Below are 25,098 nucleotides of genomic sequence, written 5' to 3' on the forward strand. Positions count from 1 at the left end.
CCACAGTACAAGAAAGAAAAACGTAAGAGATGATTCCTCTTCCACTGTTGCTTGAGGTTTCACAAGTAGGGCTTTGCCTGAGAAGAGGTTTTGCTTGCAACAAACAAGCTGTTTCTCTGTATTGTTCAAAGTGGAATTTGAAAAGGAATTGCATTATCCACTTAATATTACTCTGATATAAAAGGAAAGCATGTATTGAATGTGATTGGGCATGAAAGGTTGTGATTTGTAAAGTAATTACAGTCGGGTTTTGCTTGTTTTAAACAGATCAGCTGTTACGGACTGCGAGTCAACATTCTGACAGCAGTGGCTTTGCTGAGGACTCCTCCACGGATTGTTCTCCATTTAATCAGCTTCAGGTAAGGTTCCCATGCTGTGGTTGAAATAGTACAGATTATTGTGGGACAGTAGGGAGCCAGGGGAGGGGTGTTGATATTTGACTGCTATTGTGACCATCAGTCTAGACCCTATAAAACTTCTCATTTCCAGAGCTGGATCTGCTGAATCCCTTACAGAACTGTGTTAAAAATTTAAAGCCTTTCTGGTAGGATAATCTGGGCATACTTGGGCCTGGAATACGCTCTAAGTTCAGGATGTCTTCTTTGCCATTTCTGGTGTATCTTTTCTTACCAACTGAGGCTCCAGAATCACAGTCCGTTTCTCTCCTGACTGCAGTGGGTAGAGATTAAGGTAATGAAATAATATAGTTTTTCTGCTGATCATTTAATTTCTTGTATCATTTTTGCCTTCCCACTCATTTTCTTTTGCATATTTTTCTATTTTTTTTCAGTTAGCAGCTGACAGAAAGTGAAAATAATTTCATACTAACTTTACTGGGAAGGTATACTAATGTCTAGTTGATCTTGAGCTACCATGCTCTTTCTTGTTCCAGTTGCTTTGATCTCAGTCCCAGAACTTGCCATGATAATGGCCAGAGACAGCATGTCTTAGGAGGCTTTTGTTCCAGCATGGTGCTTAGGTGTTTGCTTGCTACACACATTTGCTCAGCGTTGTACCTGATATTTAGGAGAGGTGTTCTCTTGCCTCTCCTAAAACATTCACACAGTAATAGCCATGATTTGGTTGGCCTGTCACACAGCCAGAGAAAAGTCTCAAGTTAGATCTTGGCCTCAAGGCCATCAGTTAGCTGTCTGAGACCTGAACCACACTCCAGAGGAATACAAAGTTGGGAGTCTGGGTATCACCAGTAATATCATTTCTGTGGTTTGCAGATGCTGAACTTTTTTTTTTGAGCTACAGTATGTTTTTTTCCTTGCAGCACACCAAACATTTTTAAAGCTGTTTGGCACTTACTAGGTAAAGATTCTCACCCTCCCCATCCATCAGCATTTCTTTTCTGTGTTGGTACTAGTATTCTGTGCTTTCCAGTTTAGTAGTTTTTCAACTGAGTGTCAAAATGAAAACCAAGACAGTCCTAGTCTTTGTGTGTCCTTTAAACATCAGCTTACACTTTCCAAGAGCAAGAGAGCGAATAAAGGAAATCATAAGCCTAAGTCTCTGTAAGGAGCATAATAGTCCGAGATACCGGTTCTGCTCTCTACCAAACGGGGACTATATCGAAGTTGATGACATGTTAGAAGGACTTTAAGTTTAGAGTTGCTCACTCCTGATCTTTATATTGGTTGCAACCTGATTAAGAGTCCATTAAAAGCATGTTGCAACTAAGTGCCCCTTCACTGGAAGACTGGTGGAGTTTATTTTTGTTGGCTGTAAAGGGATGAGATTTTTCTGCTTTCTATTATGCTGTTTTGAAAAGATGTATTGAGACTGCACGAGATTTGTGCCATGGAGTCGCTGGCTCTCTTCTGTCACCTTCACTGCTTTATTCAAACCAAGTGCTGAGCTGAATTCAGAAAATACAAGTGAATGATGAGACTAGGGGAAATGAGAACTTGGCAGCGAGTAAAAAGAACCTGTGAAAAGATAAAGGGGATACAGAGGGGTGTATATTGTTTCTTAAAAGTACGGTAAGTTAGTGCCATCTACTGTTAAATAATTGACTCTAGCAGCCATAGCATTCCTGTGAAACTCAGGAGAAAACTCAAAAACTGGAACCGTATTGCTGTTCATCCCTGACACCCTGATATCCCTTTGTCATCGCTACCTAAAGTACTAGCATTTTACTCTTTTTACTCTTTTACTCTGCTGCCACTTCTATTCTGGCAGTAAAGAGTTCATCGTGAAATCAAAGAAATGTGTGAATAGTTTGCCTTTATTTTTTAAAATTATCTCCTTTTGGTGTCATAATTCAATGTGCTTCTGATCTCTGCCATACTATGGTTTCTTTGTTCTCCTTCACTGTTTTTCTTGCACACTAACTGCATTTTGTATAATTTGTTCTGCTCCCTGCCACAATGCCCAATGAATATGGACTTGCACTCTTAGCCTGACCCCTGAGAAGGCAGTATTTGAGTCTCCAGTATGTTCACGCCTTTGCTGGCTCGTATCTTTCCTAGGTTCAGGAGTCTTTGCAGGGCATGGGAAGCAGTGCTGACAGCTGTGACAGTGAGACAACTGTGACGTCGCATAGTGAGGAACAGAAGACACCAATAGCCAAGGAACTGCCCTGTTTCAATAAGTTTGAGGAGGAGGAAGAGGATGATGATGATGAAGAGGATATTGTCTTGCAAGTAGAGAGACAAAAGGTAGGGGCACCTTCTAAGAACAGAAGGAGCGAAGACAGAAAATCTATTGACTATGAAACTGAACATAATCAAGGAGGAGAAAGCAAGTCATCTCATATATCAGAGACAGTCCAAGGAGAGGTCAGCTCTAAAGAGGAGGACATTTGCAGTGAGCAAAAAGAATTGGACCTGCTAGAGGAAGGCAGTGTGTTTGAGTTTCCTCAGTACCACACGCACCATATCCTCAAGTCTCTGGAGTCTCTGGAAGGTGGCGGCTCCTCCCTGTCGTCTGTGGACAGGGTTCACGTTGCCTTGCAAAGAGCCGAGATGAGGATTGTCAGCACATCCGATTCCAGGACCGGACGCACTCTGCTTAAGTCAAAAGATCTTCTGAGAAAGCAGAGACTCTGGTTTGCTGAATCAGGCTATCCTCTAAGGCGGTCTCAGTCTCTTCCAACTGCATTGCTGAATCCAGTGAAAGTGGTGTCCTCTGTGAATGTCCAGCTAACTCCAGGAAAAGAAACTCTGTGCAGTCCTCCTTCTTTCACCTACAAGTACACACATGTGGAGGAAGATGAGACATCAATGTCTGAGAATGACAAAAGTGAGGGTGAGGCAGCCACCAGCCAGCCGGTGTGCAAATCCACACTGTTCATTGCACCTTCATCCTCCAAAAAAGAAGTGCCCCATGCTGGGTCCAGCAGACTGCCCGAGGAGCCCAGTCCCATGAGGGTACAGAGCTGCCCGCTGCACAGGCCTGCACACATGTCCCAGTCGACATGCTCCCTCCACTCCCTCCCTGCCGAGTGGCAGGACAGACCGCTCTGCGAGCACGTGAGAACGCTGAGCACCCACAGTGTCCCAAGCATCTCCGGCTCTTCCTTCGGCAGCTTGCTTTCCCCCTTCAGCTGTCCCTTCTCTCCAAGGCATGCTGGATTTCCTCATCGACCTCATGCCATCAACCCTCCCTCCACTGTTGAGATGCAGCTGCGCAGGGTCCTACACGACATCAGAAGCTCTCTGCAGAACCTCTCACAGGTAAGAGGAAGCCAAATTTGTACCTTGGGCAAAAAGGCTTCTTATTTTATCTGTACAAAACCAAAATGTTAATCTGAGTATTCCTTTGCATAGTGCAGCAGAGCAGGAAAAAAGGACATTTTGTGCAAGTTTGATTTGCTAGTGTTTCGTGAACTTCTGTTTAAAGTGGCAAATGATCATCTGTCCAGTGCTCCACTATTTTTGCGTTTAATTTTTTCGTGTTGCAGTTGACCCGGGTTGATTAAAAAAAAATAATTTTTTTTTTCACTTTTATGGGTATTCTGAGGTGGGAGGGAGGAACAGTGTACTCTTTACCAGCTATTATTTAAGGTGATAGTCATTAGCTTTAGATTTGAAAATACATCCTGACAGTCCTTAAACCTCTCTCTTGTCTTTGACATACTTCCCATCCGACTGATAGAAATTAATTTTTTCATTGCAAGTCCTATGGCTTCACTGATGCTGTCGGTGGTGATGTCTATTCCGTATATGTTTCTGTGCTGATTCATGACAACCTTTTGCATGTTCAGCTCTGGAGTCAACATGATCCTGAAGTCATCTGTCTGTTATTAAGACCCAGCTTTGTGACAGTGCGTGAAATATCGTCCATCTCATCACTCAGAGGAGAAATGCTTTAAAATGCAAGCACGTTGTTTTTTTTTTTTACCAGTTTCTACCACACCTGTTCTCCACTATTCAGTTGTAGAGCTTCAACAATTTCTGTGGGTTGTTGAACAAACATGTGCCTGCCTGCACCATATTCCAGGTGGTAGGCTGTAGAGAGCTTTTTTAGACCCCTGTTGTTTTGGTTTATTTTGCTACTTGTCAAATGTTAGAGGCTAGTCCATCCTGACTTTGGTTACATTCGCTGGCCTTGCTTCTTGGAGCAAGCTTGGGTACTAGGACACATCTCTGCTGTGGAAAGCTGTGATCAACTGCGTTTTAAGTCAGCCACTGCTCAAGGTAGCGGACAGTGTTCCTGGGAGTAAGCGTTTGCAGAATTTAACCTTCTTTGTAAAATTTCCTCTTGGGAACCAGTTACAGCCTTGATGTGGGTAAGGTTGCAGTGTGCTACAGCACTTCTATCACTTATACCATGCTAAATAAACCTGCTGAAGAATTCTCTGTAATTATATTCAGGGCTCATGCTCAAGCTGGTTCAACTGAAAAATGAAAATTAGTGTCAGAGAGGATAACAACATCTCCTAGCCTACTTGTTCTGCTTCCAGTGCAGTTTGCCTAGACTAGTTGCATTTTGGGGGCTTGGTCCTGCTCATTACAGACATTGGTATGAAAGTGTTTTGCTTACAATACACAGTTCCCTGGTGCTGCTTTTTCCTACAGCCAGTACCAAGTTTGGCATGCAGCATACTCAGCTGCTAAAGAAAAAGTTGAGATGTTTCAAATACATGATTCTGATTTTAGGAAGGAATAAAGAGTAGATAAATTCCTGATAGACCAGGGAACAGAGAAAACTGGGAGAGGAAAAAAGAAACATGCTTTTGATGTGATCATGTTTGAGCAAAACTCCTCTGGATGAATGGACGTGCTTCAAATTTTCCATGGCATGTCAATAGTCCTTTGAATTCTTTCGAAATTGCATTGGACAAGCTCTCTTTTTCACATTCAAAAAGGTGAATGTTTTTGCTGTTTCCACAGTTCTTTGTTGTGCCTTGTCTCTACATGTAACAGCCCCCGAATTTTATCTGTTTGCTCCATGTGTTGATGTAACATGCAAATAGAAATTCTTCAAAACTCTTGTTTTCACGACAGATCATTAGCACGCAGGGGTCTTTGAATGTAGGCAATGTAGAAAGATAAAAAAAAAAACCCAAACAAAAAACCCCCCCGATACAAAGAACTAAGCAAAACCCCACAACAAATGTGACTGTAATCATGATTTGAAAATGGCACGCTTTAATTTGCTCAGTTCTGTTTTCCGAGCTGTTCTTTTTATCATTAGCTAAGACAAATGGGACTACTGAGTTTTCAGCCATAACAATCCTGCCACAGAAAAACTTAGCTGTTATTCCTACTTACTGTGTCAGACAGGATTAATTTGGTTTTTCACCTGCAGCACATTTGCATTACAGAGCTTTGGTGCACATGCTTCTGTTAAGAGCTGGCACTGCCATTTTGTAAGGTTTCCTTTTCCTGATACAATATTTACATAGGCAGCTGAAATCGCAATGCCAGCAAGCTTGTGTTTTAGCAGTGGCTGCTGTCAGAGTATCTGTGCATTTAAGAAAATGAGTTCATGAAGGGGATTGCTGACATTCCCATTTCAAATTACTTGTTTCTTCCCTAGTACCCAGTGATGAGGGGTCAGGACCTTTCAGCGGCCACCGGTTACACTACTCAGAGATCATCCATTCTACCTCTCTATGAAGTAAGTGACCCTGTTCACACAGTGGTACTAAGGCAAAATGAAACACAAAGAAGCGTCCTAAATGTGCCACAGATTGTGCCAACTTTGGGCAGTTCCCCGTCTTTGCTCTCAAGGAATAACAGATTACTCCATCCTGCAAATAATGTTAAAAAGGAATTAATCTAAATACATGGAAATCCTTTCATGTGCTTGGTTGTATGATACATCTAAAAATGTTGTATTCTTGAATTATTGTGAGTTCACAACATGCATCCTCTGTAGTATACTGAAGTTGTTGAGGTTCTGCTTGATTCAAAAGGCACATCTGGGCAAACACGATTGTAGTATCCAGACTTATTTTAATTCAGTTTTTCCATGTAACGCATTATTATCTCTCCCTCTCCCCCCTCCAGAATACTTTCCAGGAACTACAAGTTGTAAGGCGAAATCTAAACTTATTCAGAACCCAGATGATGGATTTGGAATTGACTATGTTACGTCAACAGACAACAGTTTATCAGCACATGACGGAAGAGGAAAGGTAAAATGATCCTTTTAAAAAAAGGTGGAAAGTACTCTGGCACTGCAGGAAATTTGTCGCTGCCCCTGAAATCAGAGCAACAAATCTATTAGTTTCAATTTGAACAGGGTTGGAGTGAAGTTTTTCCCAAAAACTTGTTTACTCTCTTCTTCACATTTCTTCATCTTAGAGTTTTTCCCTCTTTGTTTCTTCTAATCCCTATTTCTCATGAATTGATTTTTTTTTTTTTTCTTCAACCTTTCTCCAAAGTGATTTTACAGCTATGAAATGTAAGGACTTTTATCATACATGAACATACACATTGGGTGGGAAAAAACCTTGAAGATTTTCAGCTTAGATTCCCCACCACCACCTTTGTAGTTGTAAATAAAGAATGAACTTTGTAGCATTCCGGTGCTTTTCCAACTTACAATGGCCATTCAGCACAGATGGCATTCATATTCTGACTCTGTGTGTTTGTGCTCACCATGAGTTGCAGCAGCAGCTGATCTGCAACAAATTTAAAAATTGCTTATGTAGTTACTTTAGCTGTATCAGCTCTTGACTAATCACTTTAAAAGTAAACGTGTTTGAAATCAGTTGGCCTTCTTAGACAATGGCATCCTGGCCAAAATGTAGCCGCAACTGCTTGGACATCTGGAACCACGCAGGAAAAGTAATATGCGATTACTGTGTTGCTCTGTGATTTTTGTTGTTACTGGTTTTAAATTGGACTTGATTAGATATATGTATAAATGCTGATTTCATCTGCTTGCATACATTTAATTATTTAAAGCTAAAATTTTTGGCAAATGATCTGTGATACACTATGTTGTTTAGTTTTCTCCACGAGGTGATATATATTTTCTATAAATGCAGAAAGACTTTTGTTCCATCTAGGTGTTCAGCTAATTTTTCCATGGAAGAGGAATTTTCTGTGTTCCACTTTGAACTCCTTTGTATGAAGTCCTTTACTCAGGGGACTGTCCTGCTCTGTTCCCCCTTTCTGGTGTGCAGCTGAGTGCAGTAAATGCTCTTGTTCTTTTTGTGATGGACTTGGTATAGATATGAAGCTGATCAGCTACAGAGCTTGAGAAAGTCTGTCCGCATGGAGCTGCAGGAGTTAGAGATGCAGTTAGAAGAACGTCTACTGGCTTTGGAAGACCAGCTGAGAAGTCTGCACATGTCTTCACCTTACAGACCTCAGACACACATAGTAAGTATTACTTTTGCAACAGCATTATATGTTTTCTCAGTGTAATGTTAATAACTCATAACTGTTAATACTCTTACAGTGGGATGAGATCTGGGGAATCTAATGATGCTGTGTGCATGTATTGTCAGGGTTCATATTTTATTATTTTCAGTCAGCGTTTTGTCCTGGGTGAAAGGTGTTTGAATAGAGGGACTTTCCTGGTGTTAATACATATCAATACATATTGTCTGGGGTTTTAGGTCTGAGATTTCAGTCCTCTTCTACCAGTGCTTTCTTCTTTTTCCTTGTCATGACCCTGAATTCCTACAGTTTTGGTAGGTAGTGCCAATGTCTAAAATCCTTGGGGGGGGATGGTGATGGTCTTTCTGTAGTTTCCTTACACTGATTTTCTTACTTGTGAAATGAGGGCAGAGAGATGAGAAATGCACAGAAAAGGGGTGTCCTTCCCCTCTAGCCCTGCCAATCCATGGAACAAAGAACTAGGAGAATCCAGTTGTCATCTTCAGTTTTTCCTCCATTGCCTTTTGTAGCTCCTTCAGATGAACATGTGGCTCCCCACCAAACAGTGGGAGAAGCTCTGCACACACAGACACCCCCCAGAAGCACAACAGGGGATAAAAGAGACATGTGCATATGTTCATTGGTGGCATGGTGATACACTTTCTCTTCTTTTTCACTCAGCAGAAGGCTGTTCCTCTTTTTTCTACTGCAATTCTGTCATCAGCCAAACAAAAGAAGCACAGACAAAAAGTGTCATATGTTCTTCCTGGGTTTCATTCCTCTTTCTTAGCCAATCCTCTTCTGTAGAAGCAGCACAGGCACAAGCCACATCTTCCTCTTCAGTATTTTGTCATGGGAAAAAAATTGAAACCCCAGAACAGGAAAATATGGTATTACTGTGATCCCAAGCCAAACTTGCATTCTTTGAACCATATAAATACATTTTTGTTTGTAAATCCTTTTATAGAAGAGGGCCAACTTTAAAAATGACTGAAATAAACTTTCTCCAACCAGCTTTGCTTCCTGTTTCCAAGTTTCTGCTTTTATAGAAAGTTGTCTGAGACAGCATGTTTATATATTAGCTCTGACAGTTCTAAAAACCTCCTCAATTCATTAATTTGACTTAATTTTTCAGGGTATGTATGGAAGCAGAAGTGCTGATAATCTATCATGCCCTTCTCCATTGAATGTCATTGAACCAGTAAGTAATTATTGTGTGCTGTATGTTTTACTAGGAAAAAGAACCAGGAAGGGATTTCTTAAAAAAGGTTGCAGGAGATTCATTTTACACATGATCTTGGGCATACTTCACTCACTTGAGTAGTTCTGTTGAGAACAGCTGCATTTTCCCTTAAGCAAAGTTAACCATAGGTGTAAGAAGCTGTGAAGTCTTGTTTATTTTTAAGAAGAATATGTAGAAGTGACATAATGTTTGTATTTAGTTGATATAATGAATACATGGTGAGTTTTCTAGGGAAAATTATTTCTTATTTTTCTGTGTATTTTATGCTACTGAAAAAAAAAGTAGTTCCAAGACTGCAGAAAGGAAAGGACAAACTTGAATTGTTTTAGCAAAAAAAACCAAAATCAAGCCTTTACATGTGTCTCTGTCAGTGGCTCTGGCAGAACGCATCCGTATTGCAAAAGTCAGTGGCTTGGGGAACTGCCACAATTCATATTTATGTTGGCTTTCAAAAAAGCCCGTTCCTTCTTATGATCCTTTTTGTTGCAGTCATAAAGGCAAAGCATATATTTATTTTATAGCTGTATTTGTTACATGGAGGGAATGAGTAAGTGATTGAATAAATAACAGGGAAGCATAGTTGTGTCTGTATGTGACTTTTTTATATGCTTATTTGGGACTGTTTCTTTTCCAAATCCCTAGGTCTCTGAACTTATTCGAGAGCAGTCATTTCTGAAGTCTGAACTGGGTTTAGGACTGGGAGATCTTGGACTGGAAACTCTCCCAGCAGAGGGTACAGAGTCCGTATTCTCCCATGGAAACTCAGATTCCTCTTCAGTGTGCTCCGGTCATGCAGGTAGAAAAGCTGGTGTTGGATCTTCTGAACTAACAGGAAAGTCTAAGAGTCAAAGCAAGAAGTTATACCGAGCCTCTGTTGCCTTAACACCAACTCCCCCGGTGAGAGCAGGTGCTGGACAGCAGGTAGACAGCTCTGAGGAGGTCGCAGACTCCAAGCCAGAGGTGGAGCACAAACTTGAAAAAGTCCCTCTCATGCCTTCAGTTGATGAAATCCACAAAAGTGTGGAGCAGGAGGAGCTGCAGCAAGTCATACGGGAGGTGAGGAGGGAGGGGCTGAGGTCTAGGACATTTGAACAGTATTTACTGAAACTTAAAGACAGGCTATCTGTAACTCTTGGCCACTGGGGTTTTCTTTTCCCTCTCAAGCCAAGAAACCATACTGCTAATGTATTTTTGAATGCTCAGAGCTTGTCACTAGGTTTTCAAGCCACAGTTGTATTCTTGTGCTAAGCAGTAGACCTTTTTTCAGCGATAGTGGTTAGCACGTAAATTAATAGCTAGTTGCTACTCTGAGTCTGGGTGAGAAAGAATTTGCCATCTCTACTTCTTGGTTAAACAGTAGTATTTCAGGTTCCCTAGTGAAAATTTCTCTGTCATGTTTGCTTGCTAAAATGCTAGTTTGGAGTTAATTTGATTGATGAAATACTGTTTCTGAAACAACTGTGTAGTAAAAGTTAAAAATACTTTCCTAGCCTCTCTACCCTGAACCACTAAGGACTGTAAAAGTATGAGTGAAGCAAGCTAAAGTCAGATGAGAAGTTATTTCAGACTTTAAGACTGATGTTTGACCAATGCTGTTAGATTAGTTTTATTGGCAGTCAATGAAAGTGAAGGGTGCTGTTTATTTTTCCTGTGGGCCAGGTTAAAAAACAGGACTAAACCTTCATGTTTTGTCAGTGGTGTGAGAGAAAGCCATATGGCAAGTTGTATAAATGGGAAAAGGAAGCAAAAGAAACTTCTTGTTTTCAAGAGCAGAGAAAGTAGGGTGAGCTTTTTGCTGTGAATGCAGAAATGGCCATTGAAAACCTGTGGGATTTTATTGCCTCTCCTTCACTGGAGAGGGCCGCTTAGCCTTTAGCTGAGGGTCATTGGACCCTTAGCCTTTAGCTTGTCCCTTGAAGCTTTTGTATGGTTCTGCCATAAACCACTCAAAAGGCCAGGAGAGGTGTCAGGCTCAGGAATGTACAACAGACCAGGCTGTAACACTGCAGTACCATCCAGGTCTGCTTGCTTTGTGGCTGTGAATAACTAGAACCAGCTCATCTCATGATAAAATGGGAGCTGTCATCCCAGAGGAATCTTTTGCCACACCTTTACCACTCTTCTCTCACTGCAGAAAGAGGCAGAGTGTACTGGACCATAAGGTATCCTTTACTCATCGTCTGACCACAAGACTTTGTGCCTGTCTCTGCAAAGTGGAGATGTTTTCTTGGCTGACTCACTGTGGGCATTGTTACGCATAGGCACTTTACACTTGCACAGTGAGATCTGTGAAGCAGTAGAGCATTACTGAGGAGTATTATAGGAGATGATGGCTGGAAGCATATGAAGATATTTTCTTTGTTTACCTTTGGGTAACTCCAAAAATAACCAGAGCTGAGAGTGCAAAGAATAACGCATAGCCATAAGCATTAACTGTCAGTGAACTGCTGGTTTTAAAAGAGGATGAAGTTTGGCAGTGAGGTGAAATGGAGACCAGCTTTCAATAAGTAGCCTCATGATGCTGAATAGTGCTTTACCTCATCAGTTGCCCCATTAGAGTCAGTGGGATGAGTTGGAAAGTGGCATTATCCTGTGGAAGGAAGGGTACTGCAGTCAGCTCATGGTGAGGTGCTACTAGACCAATGACCTTGTCATTACTGTGCTCAGGATTAGGAGGTGAAGACTTTCTGGCTATCACTGATCTTTACAGTGGAGCTTGTGATGCTACAACTTTACACCTTTACTTTGAAAGCAAAGGAATGAATGAAGCAGTGGGGCAAGCATTCAGTTTTTAAATCTTTCCCACCCTGCCATCTTCTCTAAAGTAGCTAGAGTAAAGTTGGAAGGAGTCTTGGGAAAGGCCTTGTTTTGGAGATGTCATAAAATACTCCCAGACATCCCAAAATCTCACTCCTTCTGGTCCATTTTTTTCCCTTTCATGCCATTTTAAAGGGGTTTTATTACCTAATGCTCAGAGAAGACTAACACATGAGATATTTATCATGCCTTGCACTTTGCTGCTGATTCTGAAGTGAAGCCAGGATATGGCATTTGTGTCCAGCCCTTCTGTAAAAACCTGCATGTCTGGAGTGGTGTCATGGCAGGGGCTGGGGGGGTGGGGTGGGGTGGTGTGCTAAAGGAGAAACAGAGAGGAAGGAGAAAACTGTCTCTGCTGTTTTTACAGTACATTTGAATTACAATAAGGGGAGCTGGAGTCAAAGTACAGCGCTATTTCAGTCAATATTTTCTCTGAGATTAGCCTGTGTGAAAGTTCCTCTTTAACTTCATTAACTGATAGCAAATAAAGATGTGTACCCTTTGCACAGAGATTATTCTTTGGGTTTGTGGCACTGAAGACATCATTGTAATGCTGAAAGAATCTGCACTGAACTGAGAGGCTACTATTCAAAGATGAGTAGTCAGCAAATAACTGAGCTTGACTCACTCTGTAAATGTTTGAGGACACAGAGAGATTGTCCCTCAGTTTAACTTCCTTGGCAGCCTGTTTCAGATTGGCTCTGATTCTCAGCATGAGAACTTTCGCAGGTCAGAATGAAGATGCATTAAGTTGAAGCACCTGGTAGTTTTTGCAGAGCCAGAATACGCTATAAAATACCGGTCAGGAAAATATTTCATAAGAGCTAAAACAGAGCATAAATTCCAATGTGTCTTCCTTAAGTAGCCCTGTTGTTAGCAAAGGAATTCCAGTTTCGTTGTCAAAAGAAGGATAACTGGTAGGATGCATTCTTGATGTATGCACTCACGAATGTTAAAGCCTTGCTTATTCCTCCCATTTGCTGTAGCTGCATGACCTTGTGTTGGGGAAAGAAAAATCATGCAGTGTTTCAGAATATGCCTGGGTGGGTTGTAATGCATGTGAGCTTTGACCTGTAGCTATTTGCTGGCATTAAAAAAAACCCATGGTGTTAACTTTTAGTGTTAATGGACTAACTCCCACGGAAAAGCATTCAACAATGTGAAATGTTAAAATGCCAAACAGTGGCCCTCTTGTTTTGATGAAAATACAGCCTGACCTCCACTGGAGTATCACATGAAGCACTTACTGCTTGACTCATAGGTCACACTGTCGCTAGGAGTGCCACCAGGCCCCTCATTCTGCTCTCCTGCCATCTGAAAGATGTGATAGTTTAAAAAGCTTTCTGCTGAAGAGCAATGCAGGTTTTGTTTTCGCTAACAGTTCTCCATTGTAAATTACATTTAATGAAGTTATACTTTAAAGAAATATATGATTTTCCAGATCAGGAATTTGAGGACTGTGTAAGCCTCATGCCCATTTTCCATCTGTAGGTGAAGAACACCCATCTCCTGAATTGCCACTGTGGCACATTTCACTCTCAATCAGTTCATTATTTAGCAGCAACATAATATTACAATAACGGTAATTCTTTCATAGGGAGAAAGATCACTGGTTTATGGTAGTAAAACTATGAATGTGGTACTGTTATTAATGCAGTACTGTATATTACTGTTGTATCAATGTAGCATATGTACCATAAATGAGTGGGTTCTCTTTCAAATGATCAGTTTCTCATTCAGCTGCTAAAAATACCAGTGGAGCATTCATTGACTGCATCTGTCTTTTGTACAGAGGCTTGGCAGCAGGCTGTGTCCTCTGCAGAGTAAATGGAAGGTGCCCCTTGCCCAAAATAGTTTGTAATGAAAAAGGGAAACATTAATGACTGTCCTGACACACGCATGGGACTGAGTCACTGTGGGAATTGATGCTGTGCTCGCTGTGCAGGAATGACCTTGATGAGTCTGGAAAGGAGGGAGGAAGCAGTGGCAGTGAAAACAAGTAGTGGAGGGTGGCCTTGCCATCTGGGTAGGAAGGTGAGAGGCAGAGGGCCCAAGTGATCCACCAGGGTCAAGCTAGAAGTTTTTGGAAGAGCTGAGAATAGAACAGGAGCCGCTTCCCTTCCAGTCTCTGCCTCACCACAAGACTGTCTGTCATACTAAACCATTTACTTGCTAATTTCGGAAGCTTTTATCAGTTTTATTTGGGAAGTGAGGTTTTATTTTTGTCTATCTGGTGAGAGAAGGGCAAGAATGACTGTTTTGTAGTGTACTGGCAGACCCACGCTGTGGAATACTGAAGAAGGAAAGTGGAGAGAGCAGCGCAGGGGTCTCTTACAACAGTGGCCTGCCAGACAGCCAGGGTGCTGTTTCCCCGTGCCCACGTTTCTCAATCCCAAAGCCCTTACTGCATTGACCAAGTGATCCACCTTGGCACGGGTCCTAAAGCTTTGTATGTCTGTGTGTGCATCGGCATAAACATCCTTAGGACTTGCAGCCGTCAGTAAGCCAGGTCCTGTTACACACTGGCTTTTCTTTTGTCAGTTAATCAGGAGACAACCCAGCTGAAAACCTGTTTCCCAATAATATGATAGTCTCCAAATTTCTGCTTGATGCAAAGTAGTCATGAAACAAGGAACTTTGCCACTAACGGTTTAGGGATTGGATTGCTTGCCAGTGAGAAAGAGGGATAAATAACCTGTTGCTAATGCTGCTGCCACCCTTCTGATGTTGTTGCTTAATCCTTTTGACGCACCAGGAAAAGGGGAGACTTAAAAGAATAATTGCAGGATGATCATTGAGATGATGAGAGGGCTACACAAACATGGCAAGGCTGCTGGGATGGCCGGGTTTGAGTAAACATTATTCCTGTGGTATTGGTGGGGCATCAGAACATGAAGGGATTTGTTAGTGGCAAAACTGGGATTAGAAATTTGGTCTTTCTTTCTGGCATCAAGTCTCACATTAATTACCGCTACTCAGGTGCTTGAAAGCTACTTTGAAATGTCACTATGAACAGTATTTTCTTTAGTCTGAGATCAGTTATTCATGTCAGGAAATTATTTGCCCTTTGCATAAGAAAAGGAACACTGTATTGCTTAACTGGGCTAATGAGTTCTTCTGTGAGTGACACTGGCGGCTGGGCTCTGGCTCTTACCCCCCTGCACTCTCTTACTGTCATCATCCTCCTCATCCTTAGAACCGCACCTGACTTGTTAGTGCTTCTCCAAGTGAAGACCATCCGAAAAATGAGTTGGTGCCAAAGATTTCTCATACTTGCGAGCAGCCTGTATTATTTTTCTTTCTCATGCCCTGCTCCTTTCCGGCATGATATGCTGTTGTAGAACTGGGTTTTGCCTCCTTTTCTCCTTTACTGTAGCTGTCAGTGCTCTGTTCTTTATTTGTTCTAGCCTTAGCCACACTCAGGTGCCAGCTAGTTGTAACTCCTGGGTTTGTTTTATGTAAAACATAATGAGTAAATGCTTTGTCACAATCCTGTGACAAATAGTTTTTGCTGGCATAGATATATCCCAGGGGCCAACTGATGATGTGAGCAACAGTTGAAGTTCTCTCTGTCTTTGCTGTTGAAAGTGTGTAATTAGGATTCATCTCTTTTTGATTTGTAAGAAAACAGCAGCTCATGTTCATAGACTTGGACCATTCCTGCTGCGTAATCCATTTGTGAGGCAGATTGGTCCTGCCTTCCTTTTCAAGAGATAACAACTAATGTCAAAAAGCGGTGCATTTGGGGTGCTTTTGATGTGTATATCCTGAAATGCCATTTTCAGAACTTTAGCATAGTTGAAATGTATTTTTTCTTAACATAAACCCAGTAATTCTAAGTGTAAAACACAGATATGTTTACCATCTGGAAAAATAAAACTACTTTGGTTTGCATTTATACAATTTGTGAGAACTTTAAAATTACTTACTGTTATTTTTCCAAGAGAAACCCTCTTATATTTTTCCATTTTCGTTTTTTTGGAAGTTGACTTTTTGGTATGGTACATTTTTATATATCAATAATGTCAAACATATCTGCAATATCATTTAGTTTAATCTGTTGGTTATATAACTTACTGACCTTAAAACTTCGGCTAATCCCTTTCAGATCAAGGAATCTATTGTTGGTGAAATCAGACGAGAAATAGTAAGTGGATTGTTAGCAGCTGTATCACCCCAAAGCAGATCTGCAACTGCAAAACAAGATACACAGCCATGAAACAGGTACTACAGGTAAACTTTGGCAAGCTGCCACAACCATATCTTATTTTTGCTGTCGTATGAAATATCATTGTCAACATGAACTTTGCTTTGCTTGCATTTTCCCCTTGAAACTTAAGTGATCAAAATGGAAGTTAATCAAATGCAGAGGATACTGATAATCCTGGGTAGCTTTGGAAAATCAGCTGTTTCATAGTTTGGCCCATTCTGTTGTCAGCTTTTATGCAGTGGTCCTTGATTTTTGGTTTTGGTGTGCTCCGTGATGACTTTGCATGTGAATGCATCGTTGGAGAGGATTTCTGTATTTTGCCTGCCTTAGATATTAATATTATCAAAATACATACTTAAGCATAAGAAGCAGACTTCTGAAAATCTAACTGAGATATTCGCCTTGCTTTTTGTTTTCTGTAAGGTTGGATGTAGTCCGAAATGCTGTGGGATTCTGCTTCGAGTGGCGCACACTGGTGAAAGTGTCAAGTTATTTTTGCTTCAGGAGATGTTAAAGCTGCTGCGAAAGGCTACTGTATTCGACTCTTGGTTCTATGATGTGTACCTTTCCTTGAGTTCATCTATAAAGACTTAGACACTTTATCTAGTTCATTACTTTCCTTAAAGCATCAGTGAAACTGTGGCTCTCTGAAAGGTTTTGTATTTATTTCTATGTCCCTGTTGTACATTTTATGTAGCTAATTTCTTTGTTTAACGATGCATCACAAAACTTGAAGATTTCCAGACATAACCAATTTATAAACAACACACATACATTCAGCCTAGCTTTTTTTTTTAAAAAAAAAAACAACAAAAAAAACCCAAACAAAAAAAAACAACCCCCCCCCCAAAACACTGACCTCTATGAGGTATTTATTGTGCAATAACTGATACACTTTAAGAGCTTGAAACAACCAATAATGGTTTCCACTGCTGTTACTTAGTGCCACTTCAAAAGAAGGAAAGAATCCTGATGTAAAAATTGATGTTAATTCTTGGGGCGGTTACTATTAGCAGAGTGGTAGAATGACATGAGGTTACTTAAAACTACTTAAAGTTCTGACACTGAAAGCCTTATCTTTGTGTAGAAGACAACTTTTAACTATTTTAATTTGCTTCCTTACTGTTTGCCCATCCCTTTATAGAGAAGTGCCTTATTTTAAGCACTGGTTTTTGTCTTTGTGTTGACTGCCCTCAGTCGTAACAAAAGAAGTTCTCTTCTGCTTCATATTAACCAAAATGCAATAATAGTACTGATCTTCTGAAAGCAGTTAGCATGTGCAACTTGGAATGGGTGAATGACCTTGCTTGTATTATGGGGAAAATGGGAAAAAAGTCTCTTTTCCTTCCCCATCCCTCACTGAGTATATTTTCAGTTAGCCTGATGAACATGCGTTTGTTCCAATGGAGAAAATTGGAAGTCATGGGAGGTTTTATGTGGTCAAATAGACATTTAGTGGATATGTAATATCCCATTTTGCTGTGCTTGGAATCTCTTTACTCCTTTGCCATTTCCACCTACTAAAACTCCTTACACTATGGCAAGGTCTTTAATCAAAAATAGTTTTGAATATAACAATATTATATGAAAAAGTTTATAAGATTTTAAATTGTGTTAGGAAGACACACAAGGGCTGATTTCTTTAAAAAAGGTGTATATTAAACCAATAAAATATTTATTTTGCCTATAATCTGTGTCAGTGTTTTTCATTGTGCATGGCTTACTCTTAAGCAAAGTAAGTAACGTAGATTTGATCAAATAGTACACAGAATGGAGAACAGCAGGAAAGCTCGGAGCTTGGGTTCCCAAAAGCTTTCAGATATTCAGGGGACCCTATCTGCTTAGGAAATGTGAAATATGAATTTGAGAGAAGTGTTGGCACTTATAACCAAACTCTTAAAGTTGCTGGCTCCTGTTGCAGCTCCAAGAATTTGGTTGGTCTTGACCTCTTCTCAGAGTTTGTCCCTGTGAGTAGAGCCAGAGCTTTCTTGAAAACCTCATCCTACATTTTTAAAAGTTGAATTATAAACTCCAACAGCACTTACGCATGGCAATCCATATGAGGTGGTGAGCTGCAGTAGATTTCTGTTTTCCTTTGCAGCTTGCAGGAGTAGGCAGTTCTATTCAAGAATGCCACTGGAGAGTAACCAGCCAGACCCAAGTGACTGCAGCCTTCCCTCACAAACACGCAAACCCAAAACGTACTCAAATAATTGCAGCAGCAGATGTTCCCCTTGTCCCCCAGCCAGATTAATTAGCACACTTGACCATTAACATAGGTCCTGTGCCCGTGTACTACTCAAAGTGGTGTTCCAAGAAAGGTGGCAACTGTGGCTCTCACGAGTGATGGAGGAAAGTCATTCCAGAGCCAGTGGCCATCAAGCGGCGGCTGCCAGCAGCATCCTTTGTGGGTGTGGCAGCCTGGCTCCTTGCCACTCCAGTGAGGCAGTCACTTGTAGGTAGTAACGTCCCAGAGTGTCTGGGGTGCTGCAGCTCGTAGCTTATAAGAATCTTTGACCTGAGCAATGCAGAGTCCAATGTTTAGTATATCCTAAGAAATTAAAAACAGTGCCAATTTTTCATCCAGCTGATGGAATGCAGATTTGTGGGGTTCTGGCAGAATTTAAAATAAAGACATTTCAAAATGAAATTTCTACAAACTGTACTGAAACGAATATAAAAACACCTATTTTTTCATTATCATGAAAACAGATTTTTGCTGTTCTTACAGATGCTTCCAGCTAATATTTTCTGAGTGACATTTCTCTAGATACAGGAAAGCCTATAAACTCCCGTTTTAAAAAAAATTAAATTGTAGTACACTGCTGTCGGCTAAGTTAAGTTGAACTGGTCTCAACCTCTATTGACAATTCTGCCTTAGGAACACACATCATTATTATTGGACACATGCCTAACCTGGGTGGCTTGCCCTTTAGTAATGTCAATTCAGCTGTAATGATTTTCTGAGCATGGACGATTTTTCTTTTGTTTAATGATTGAAATTGCTACTTTCTTTACAAATTAATGTTGTCTTTTTTTCTGCCGGACTGTAATTTGATACAAATTCTATGCAGATTATAACAGCTTTATCAGTGGCTGATAAATATTGGTCAATCAAATTTGCTGTGAATAAAGCCAGCAGTAATGCCAGAGATATTCTGGATCCTTTTCTAAACTTGACTGTGATAGTCATCTTTGTGGCTGCCAGTTGGCTGTAGGAATGTAAAGCCAAGGGCTGCATTTTGGAAACCCTAAGAGCTAGCTGTTTTCTGTGGATACAGGACAGCTACATCCCTACTGGTGGCAAAGTAGATTTGTCTTTAGCCTGCAGCAGAGCAATACATGCCTATGGCAGAGGTTCGGGGGCCTAGTATTTGGAGAGGGTTTTTTTTAATGATATTATTTTTAATAGTAAAATCATGTTTCTAACACCCATTGTTGCAAGGGAAAGCTACAGATATGGAGACAGCAGCATTCAGCAAGTAGAGGCAATAGCTGGCAAGGCGGGAGTAGCTCCCTGCATCACTTGGGCTTGGTGCTGCTGCTGCTCGCCCACAGCACCTTGTGTGTGAGCCCTGAAAGGGAAAGGGCCAAGGATGGCCACAAACCCAGCTACATGGCGAGGGGTGAGTACGCAGGAGGAGAGGCTCCTGCTGCTGGTAGTTTCTGCAATGCTGTTTGGAGAGAGGACTCAAAGTGGCCCTACCCCTACTGAAAGAACCAACAGGCTCTTGAAGCTCTTTTAGACCCTTTTGCTGACCATGACTTTCATAAAGGGAAGGCTGCCCTGCATCTTCTGCTTTCTCAAACTGAGTGGTATGCAAGCTCTTGGCAGCCAGCTTTTAGAAGTCAAGTGATGCCCAAGATGCTTCAAGATGTGCATTTCGTAAGGGCTGGTTTGCTCTGATCATACAATAGAATCATAGAATCATTAAGGTTGGAAAAGGCCCTTAAGATCATAGAGTCCAACCGCTAACCTATCACTGCCAAGTCCACCGCTAAACCATATCTTCAAGCACCATATCTACCCTTCTTTTAAATGCCTCCAGGGATGGAGACTCCACCACCTCCCTGGGCAGCCTGTTCCAAAGCCTGACAACCCTTTCGGTGAAGACGTTTTTCCTAATATCCAACCTAAACTTCCCCTGGCGCAGCTTGAGGCCATTTCCTCTTATCCTATCGCTTGTTACTAGGGAGAAGAGACCAACCCCCGCCTTGCTACAACCTGTCTCTTTTAAGGTGAAAATTTAAAGCCTTGCTGGTGCAGTCTAACCGGCTCATCAGTATTATTCTACTGAGTCCTGAGGAGCAGTGTTTGTACTGCCTTTGGATTTTGCGTATTTCTGAGCAAATGGCTTATACTTGAAATACAGCATAGGTCAGAATGTTTTAATTCAGTTATACCACAGATGAATCTGTTTCAATGAAACTGGCCACAGGAAGATACTGATTAGGGAGAGGGAAGAAATTGGAGTAATTCAAGCCATGGCTAGCAGTGTAAAACAAAATCATGCCTAAACTACTGGAAAAAATTCTCTTTTGGAGGGTTTTTTTCAACAGGCAACAAACCCAAAACTCTGAAACTTGGATGATGTCATAAAATAGAATAACTACTGGTTAGGTGGCTTCAGCCCAATGCAACACTTTCTTCTGAGTTAACATGACAATGTCAAAATAATACATTACTTGATTTTCAGGGAAAACAAGAAACATATTATTAACTTGGCATAATGCAAATTTACTTTGATATTTCATATGTAGCTTTAGATGTGATGGTAAACCTTCATATTCATGCCATAGAATAAAAATGCATAATATTGTTATAATAAAAGTTGTAACAACAAAAGACAAGACAATTTTTTTTTAAAAAGACACAAAATTACTCAATAAAGCCAAATAGCTTGTACATCAGGCAATTCTGCATAGATGCTTGCTGAGTGATGGTATTGTATACAGAAACGTCTTTTATTTTTTGACAGGTTAAAAGGGGAAAGCCTGGACAACAGTTAAGTAATTAAATGGTAGCAATGAGAAGGCAGCTGGATGAAAAGCAAGAGTTGCCTCAGTGAGTGAGTGACTGTTCTGCTTGCCGTGAAATCTTTCGTACGGATACCTGTTTTCACAGGTATTTCTAAATTTGTGAGTCTTTGTATAATAATGTAGAGTTTCTAATTTTTTTATTTTCTAAAGTAGTCCTGTTTTCTATCAGTTATTTTCTACAACATGTTAGGGAGTTTTAGAGTCTGTTTTTTAAGAAAAATCTACAAAAATATTTCTGTTTAGTGTGTTCAGCTTTTGGTTTAGATTTTTTTTTTCCACAAGTATCATGAAGAGAGGGGAAGTGATTTTGAAGGGCAATGTCCTGTACTATTTTGAAAGGAAACTTTCAGGATCATTTTGAATATATTGTTGTTTATTCTTGGAAGGCTTGCATGTTATTTTAGCACCTATGAGCAATGGCCAGTGTAGAGCCCCAAGGGGAAAACCTGTCCCTGAACGAGTATGGTGTGCACAGCAAAGACTGTGTCCAGAATTCATGCTTTCTTTCTGCCCATGACCTGCACCAAGAGCTGCAAAACTGATGCCTCTGTATGGATGAAGGCAGTGAAAAAACTGTCACTTTGTCAGAAAAGTAAGGGGCACACTGAAGTCCCCTTTGGGTGTAGCAGAAAGTTGGTGAGCAGCTGGTGGAAGCAATGTGTTCTGCAGCATTTCTTCCCCTGATGACACTGGGGCTGCCCAGCACTGCACTGAGGAGATGCTGACGTGAGGAGAGGTCTCAGCTGGAGAGCTCGAGGAAAGCACGGATCGACACATCTTTTTGCAAAGGTTCTTGCATATCAGTGGCTACAGTGGGGATTAAAGTTATGCCCTAAGAGACATGGTGGAGGGAGTGCCTCTTCCAAGCTGAGTCTTTGCTCTGTGAAAGCAGCCTTGTGGATCAGAGGACTGTAACTGAATGCTTCCCTGCATTTGCACTGGTGAAATTAGGAGCCAAATCCTTAAGTAGGTTGGCTTCACAAGCAGATCCAGCTCTCCCTCCTCTCCTCGCCAGACTGATGCTGCAGTAGTCCCTGACCACAGCAGAGAAGCTGAGGCAGATCACAGCCACAACAGAAATGGTGTAGAGTACAGGACAGAGACCCTTGATTTCACTTCCCAGCAGCCTGTCTGTGGCTGGGAAAAAAAAAAAAAAAAGATATATAAACCTTCCCTTACACAACGGGGAAAATATCTGAAGCAGGAACTGTGCCATGAGTACTCTGATAGCTCATCACTACAGTAGAATATATCAAAAGGCAGTGCTTCATACCAGAACCTAGTGAATGACATAGGAAGGAAAGATCGTATATAGTTATTGTTACTTTTTCCTCCATGATAGTTTTAGCTGAATCATGAAGGAATTTGAAACATTGTGGGGAGTACACTAAAAACAGAAGATGAGCTAAAAGGATTTGGCAGTACTTAAATGCATTTCAGCTCTTCCCCAGACTATGATGCAGTCTATAGAAAATGCAAGCACACTTTGCCCAGAGACATCTAGTGCTAGTGCTGCAAATTAGGTGTAAGAGTGAGCCGATGTAGTAATCTTGAAATGCTATACCTGAGTGGTCTCTGAAATATGCCTCTTATACTATTTTAAAAATACTTCTATTGTTATAATCCATGTGAAGATTGCTGGGCACCAGCTCCAAATAAGCAGAGAGAGGAGAGCTGCAGAGGCAAATATCGCCACATTGCACGGCCGGTGTGCCTCTCTCTGAGGTGTAGCAGCCCCATTAAGGATCTGCCCTTGTCTTGTCTTGTCCTGCCCCTGTTGTCTGGCTCCCTTCTGAACCTGCCAAGGAGTGCTTTTGTTGGTTTGTTTCTTCATATGACTGTTGAGCTTTTTTCTCAGGTACTATTACTAGCAACAGCTTTGAGACATGAGTCCTTTAGACAGCAATGTCCAGCAATTCAGAGCTGAAACACACTTCTATAATCCTTTGAGCATTTAATGTTTTAATATTTTTTCACCTTCTGAATGTGTTTGTTCAATTGACTTTATCATTAATATAAGAAATGTTAAGCCTTTGTAATGAGAATTATAGCTTCTGTAATACAGTAACATACACTGTATTTGTAGCATAATTTAATACATAAGGTTTCATAGAAAGCTATAATAGATATTTTATGGCAGTTTCTTCATACAGAAGCCTGATATTTTAAAAATATACTATTTTTTAATATATAATAGCAAAGCAGCTGGAAAACATTTTTCTCATGTTATCTGGGACTGAGAAAACAAAAATTATTTTCTTTCAGGTATGAAAATTTATCAGAGAAAAGCCACAGCTTCAAATCCCTGTGTACGTCCTGCCCCCAGGTGTACCCCTATGTATATCCTCTATGTCTGAAGGTCTCACTGAAGTTAATGTCATGTCTATTCATGAAGGGCTTGTGAAATGGGATAATTAGACTGTCCTGAAAACAACTCACTAATTGTCCTTAGTGAAAGTGGTGTGTGCCTCCTTTAATGTAGTGTCTTAAACTCTTAGTGGTACCAACAGAACTGCTGCTGTTGTGCTCTGGCTCTAATTGTTTGTGGAAGTCTATAAAGCAAATTATGATTCATCCTTGTAGGAATAGTGAAGGCTTAAAAATGATCATATGAAACATCATTCTGTGCATCTCTTTCATCTGTTGTGGTAAATGAAACTGAACATTTTACCTTAGCACTGAAAATATTCAGGACTCAGCCTGAGAGGGCCCAGGGTAACCTGCTCTTGGGCCAAGCTTCAAGCAGCTATCTGGGACCAGGTATCTCCAGAAGCCTCCTCCAAGCGAGACTTTTCTGCAGTTCTATGATTCTTAGTTAATACCATCTAAACTATCACAATAAATCTAACAGAGAAATTGCCAGCTACTAGCTGACAGCTGGAAACCACTCTAGTACACAGTAGTTTTGATCTGGATGAGGAGGGAAATTACAGCCCTCACTGAGAGTTATTTTTGATCATTGAGTCAACTGGGTCTTTAACTTCTAATATGTCTTCACCTACTGAGCTTTATCAGGTTCTTCATAAACCAACTAGCTAGTGTGCTTGCATCTGTTCAGAAATACCTTGGTATTCGGATAATGTGCTAACAGTTTTCATTTATAGAAATCAAAGCCAATCAAATATGCTATCCCTGACTTGCTAGTTTATTCTGCTGTGTACAGCCTGTGCATTGTTCTTAGCCATGATCCCCACACCTTCCCCGCCTCCTCCACTGGCACAGGTGGGAAAATACTCAGTGACTCTGGATAAACCTGTGATGAACTGTGAAAATCCTTAGTGCTTTCAGTGGCCTGAACAAGAAACACATTTTCAGATTCCTCTGAGTTTTGGTGATGTCCAGCCTCAGCTATGAATTCAGCTGCTTCTCTGTTTCCTTACTGCAGTCTGTCAGAGGCAGACTCCTCTTCATTAATTTTGTCTGTTTGCTCTTCATTCTTACTGGTTGTGTTTCCCTTCCCCATTAGGAGAGTTCACAGGCCCTCCAAAAACCTGACAAAAATGCACCTTCTCTCTGCAGGTAGCCTCATCCTGAGTAAAGCTGATTCTGTGATGGACTGGGCCAGTCTGCGTTTTCCTGCTGTACCTCATTTTCTTTCTTCCCAGTTGTCCGTAGTGTGTAACAGGAGATTGGCCCAATGCTCTTTGACTTAGAGCTAAGCTTTCAGCATAGCCCTTTGTCATGGCTCTACAGCATTTTCTGTCTGGGGATCCAGTTTTGGCATCAAGCACACCTTTGTTGCAGGGGCTCTGCTGTGCTGCTTGTCAGTGGTCAGGCGCTCTAAGCAAAGATGTAGGTTAAGTCAGTGATTGCTGTGTATCATTTCATACAATTCTTTTGAATTAAGGTGAAATGAAAAGTGAAAATCAATTATAGTCACCAAAGGGTACTATTAGTATGATTGACCAACTTCTTTTCCTGGTCTTGGAAGAAGGTACAGATCCCAAAGTAGGATTTGTCCCTCTGAATTTTAGCCATCTAAAAGTGAGGTAACTAGTCTG

General features: G+C 41.0%; 1 protein-coding gene across 9 annotated transcripts in view; it reads left to right on the plus strand.

Annotated features, from left to right (window-relative positions):
* The window catches only part of ITPRID2 (ITPR interacting domain containing 2), a 41,538-nt gene extending 23,791 nt beyond the window's left edge, over nt 1–17,747 (plus strand). For 4 of the 9 annotated variants that reach the window (XM_075093650.1, XM_075093654.1, XM_075093653.1 and 1 more), the window contains 9 exons: nt 268–359; nt 2,478–3,683; nt 5,992–6,072; nt 6,465–6,592; nt 7,637–7,787; nt 8,923–8,988; nt 9,673–10,086; nt 15,956–16,071; nt 16,481–17,747. In XM_075093650.1, coding sequence (XP_074949751.1) covers nt 268–359; nt 2,478–3,683; nt 5,992–6,072; nt 6,465–6,592; nt 7,637–7,787; nt 8,923–8,988; nt 9,673–10,086; nt 15,956–16,066 — 2,249 coding nt within the window. In that variant the 3' untranslated portion in view covers nt 16,067–16,071; nt 16,481–17,747. Of the gene's footprint in view, nt 1–267; nt 360–2,477; nt 3,684–5,991; nt 6,073–6,464; nt 6,593–7,636; nt 7,788–8,922; nt 8,989–9,672; nt 10,087–15,955; nt 16,081–16,480 lie in introns of all 9 variants that reach the window. The other 5 variants (XM_075093651.1, XM_075093649.1, XM_075093652.1 and 2 more) reach the window with 3 other exon arrangements.
* Nucleotides 17,748–25,098: the final 7,351 nt, after the last annotated feature.

The sequence above is a fragment of the Phalacrocorax aristotelis genome, chromosome 5, assembly GCF_949628215.1.
Source record: "Phalacrocorax aristotelis chromosome 5, bGulAri2.1, whole genome shotgun sequence".
Classification (NCBI taxonomy): Eukaryota; Metazoa; Chordata; class Aves; order Suliformes; family Phalacrocoracidae; genus Phalacrocorax; species Phalacrocorax aristotelis.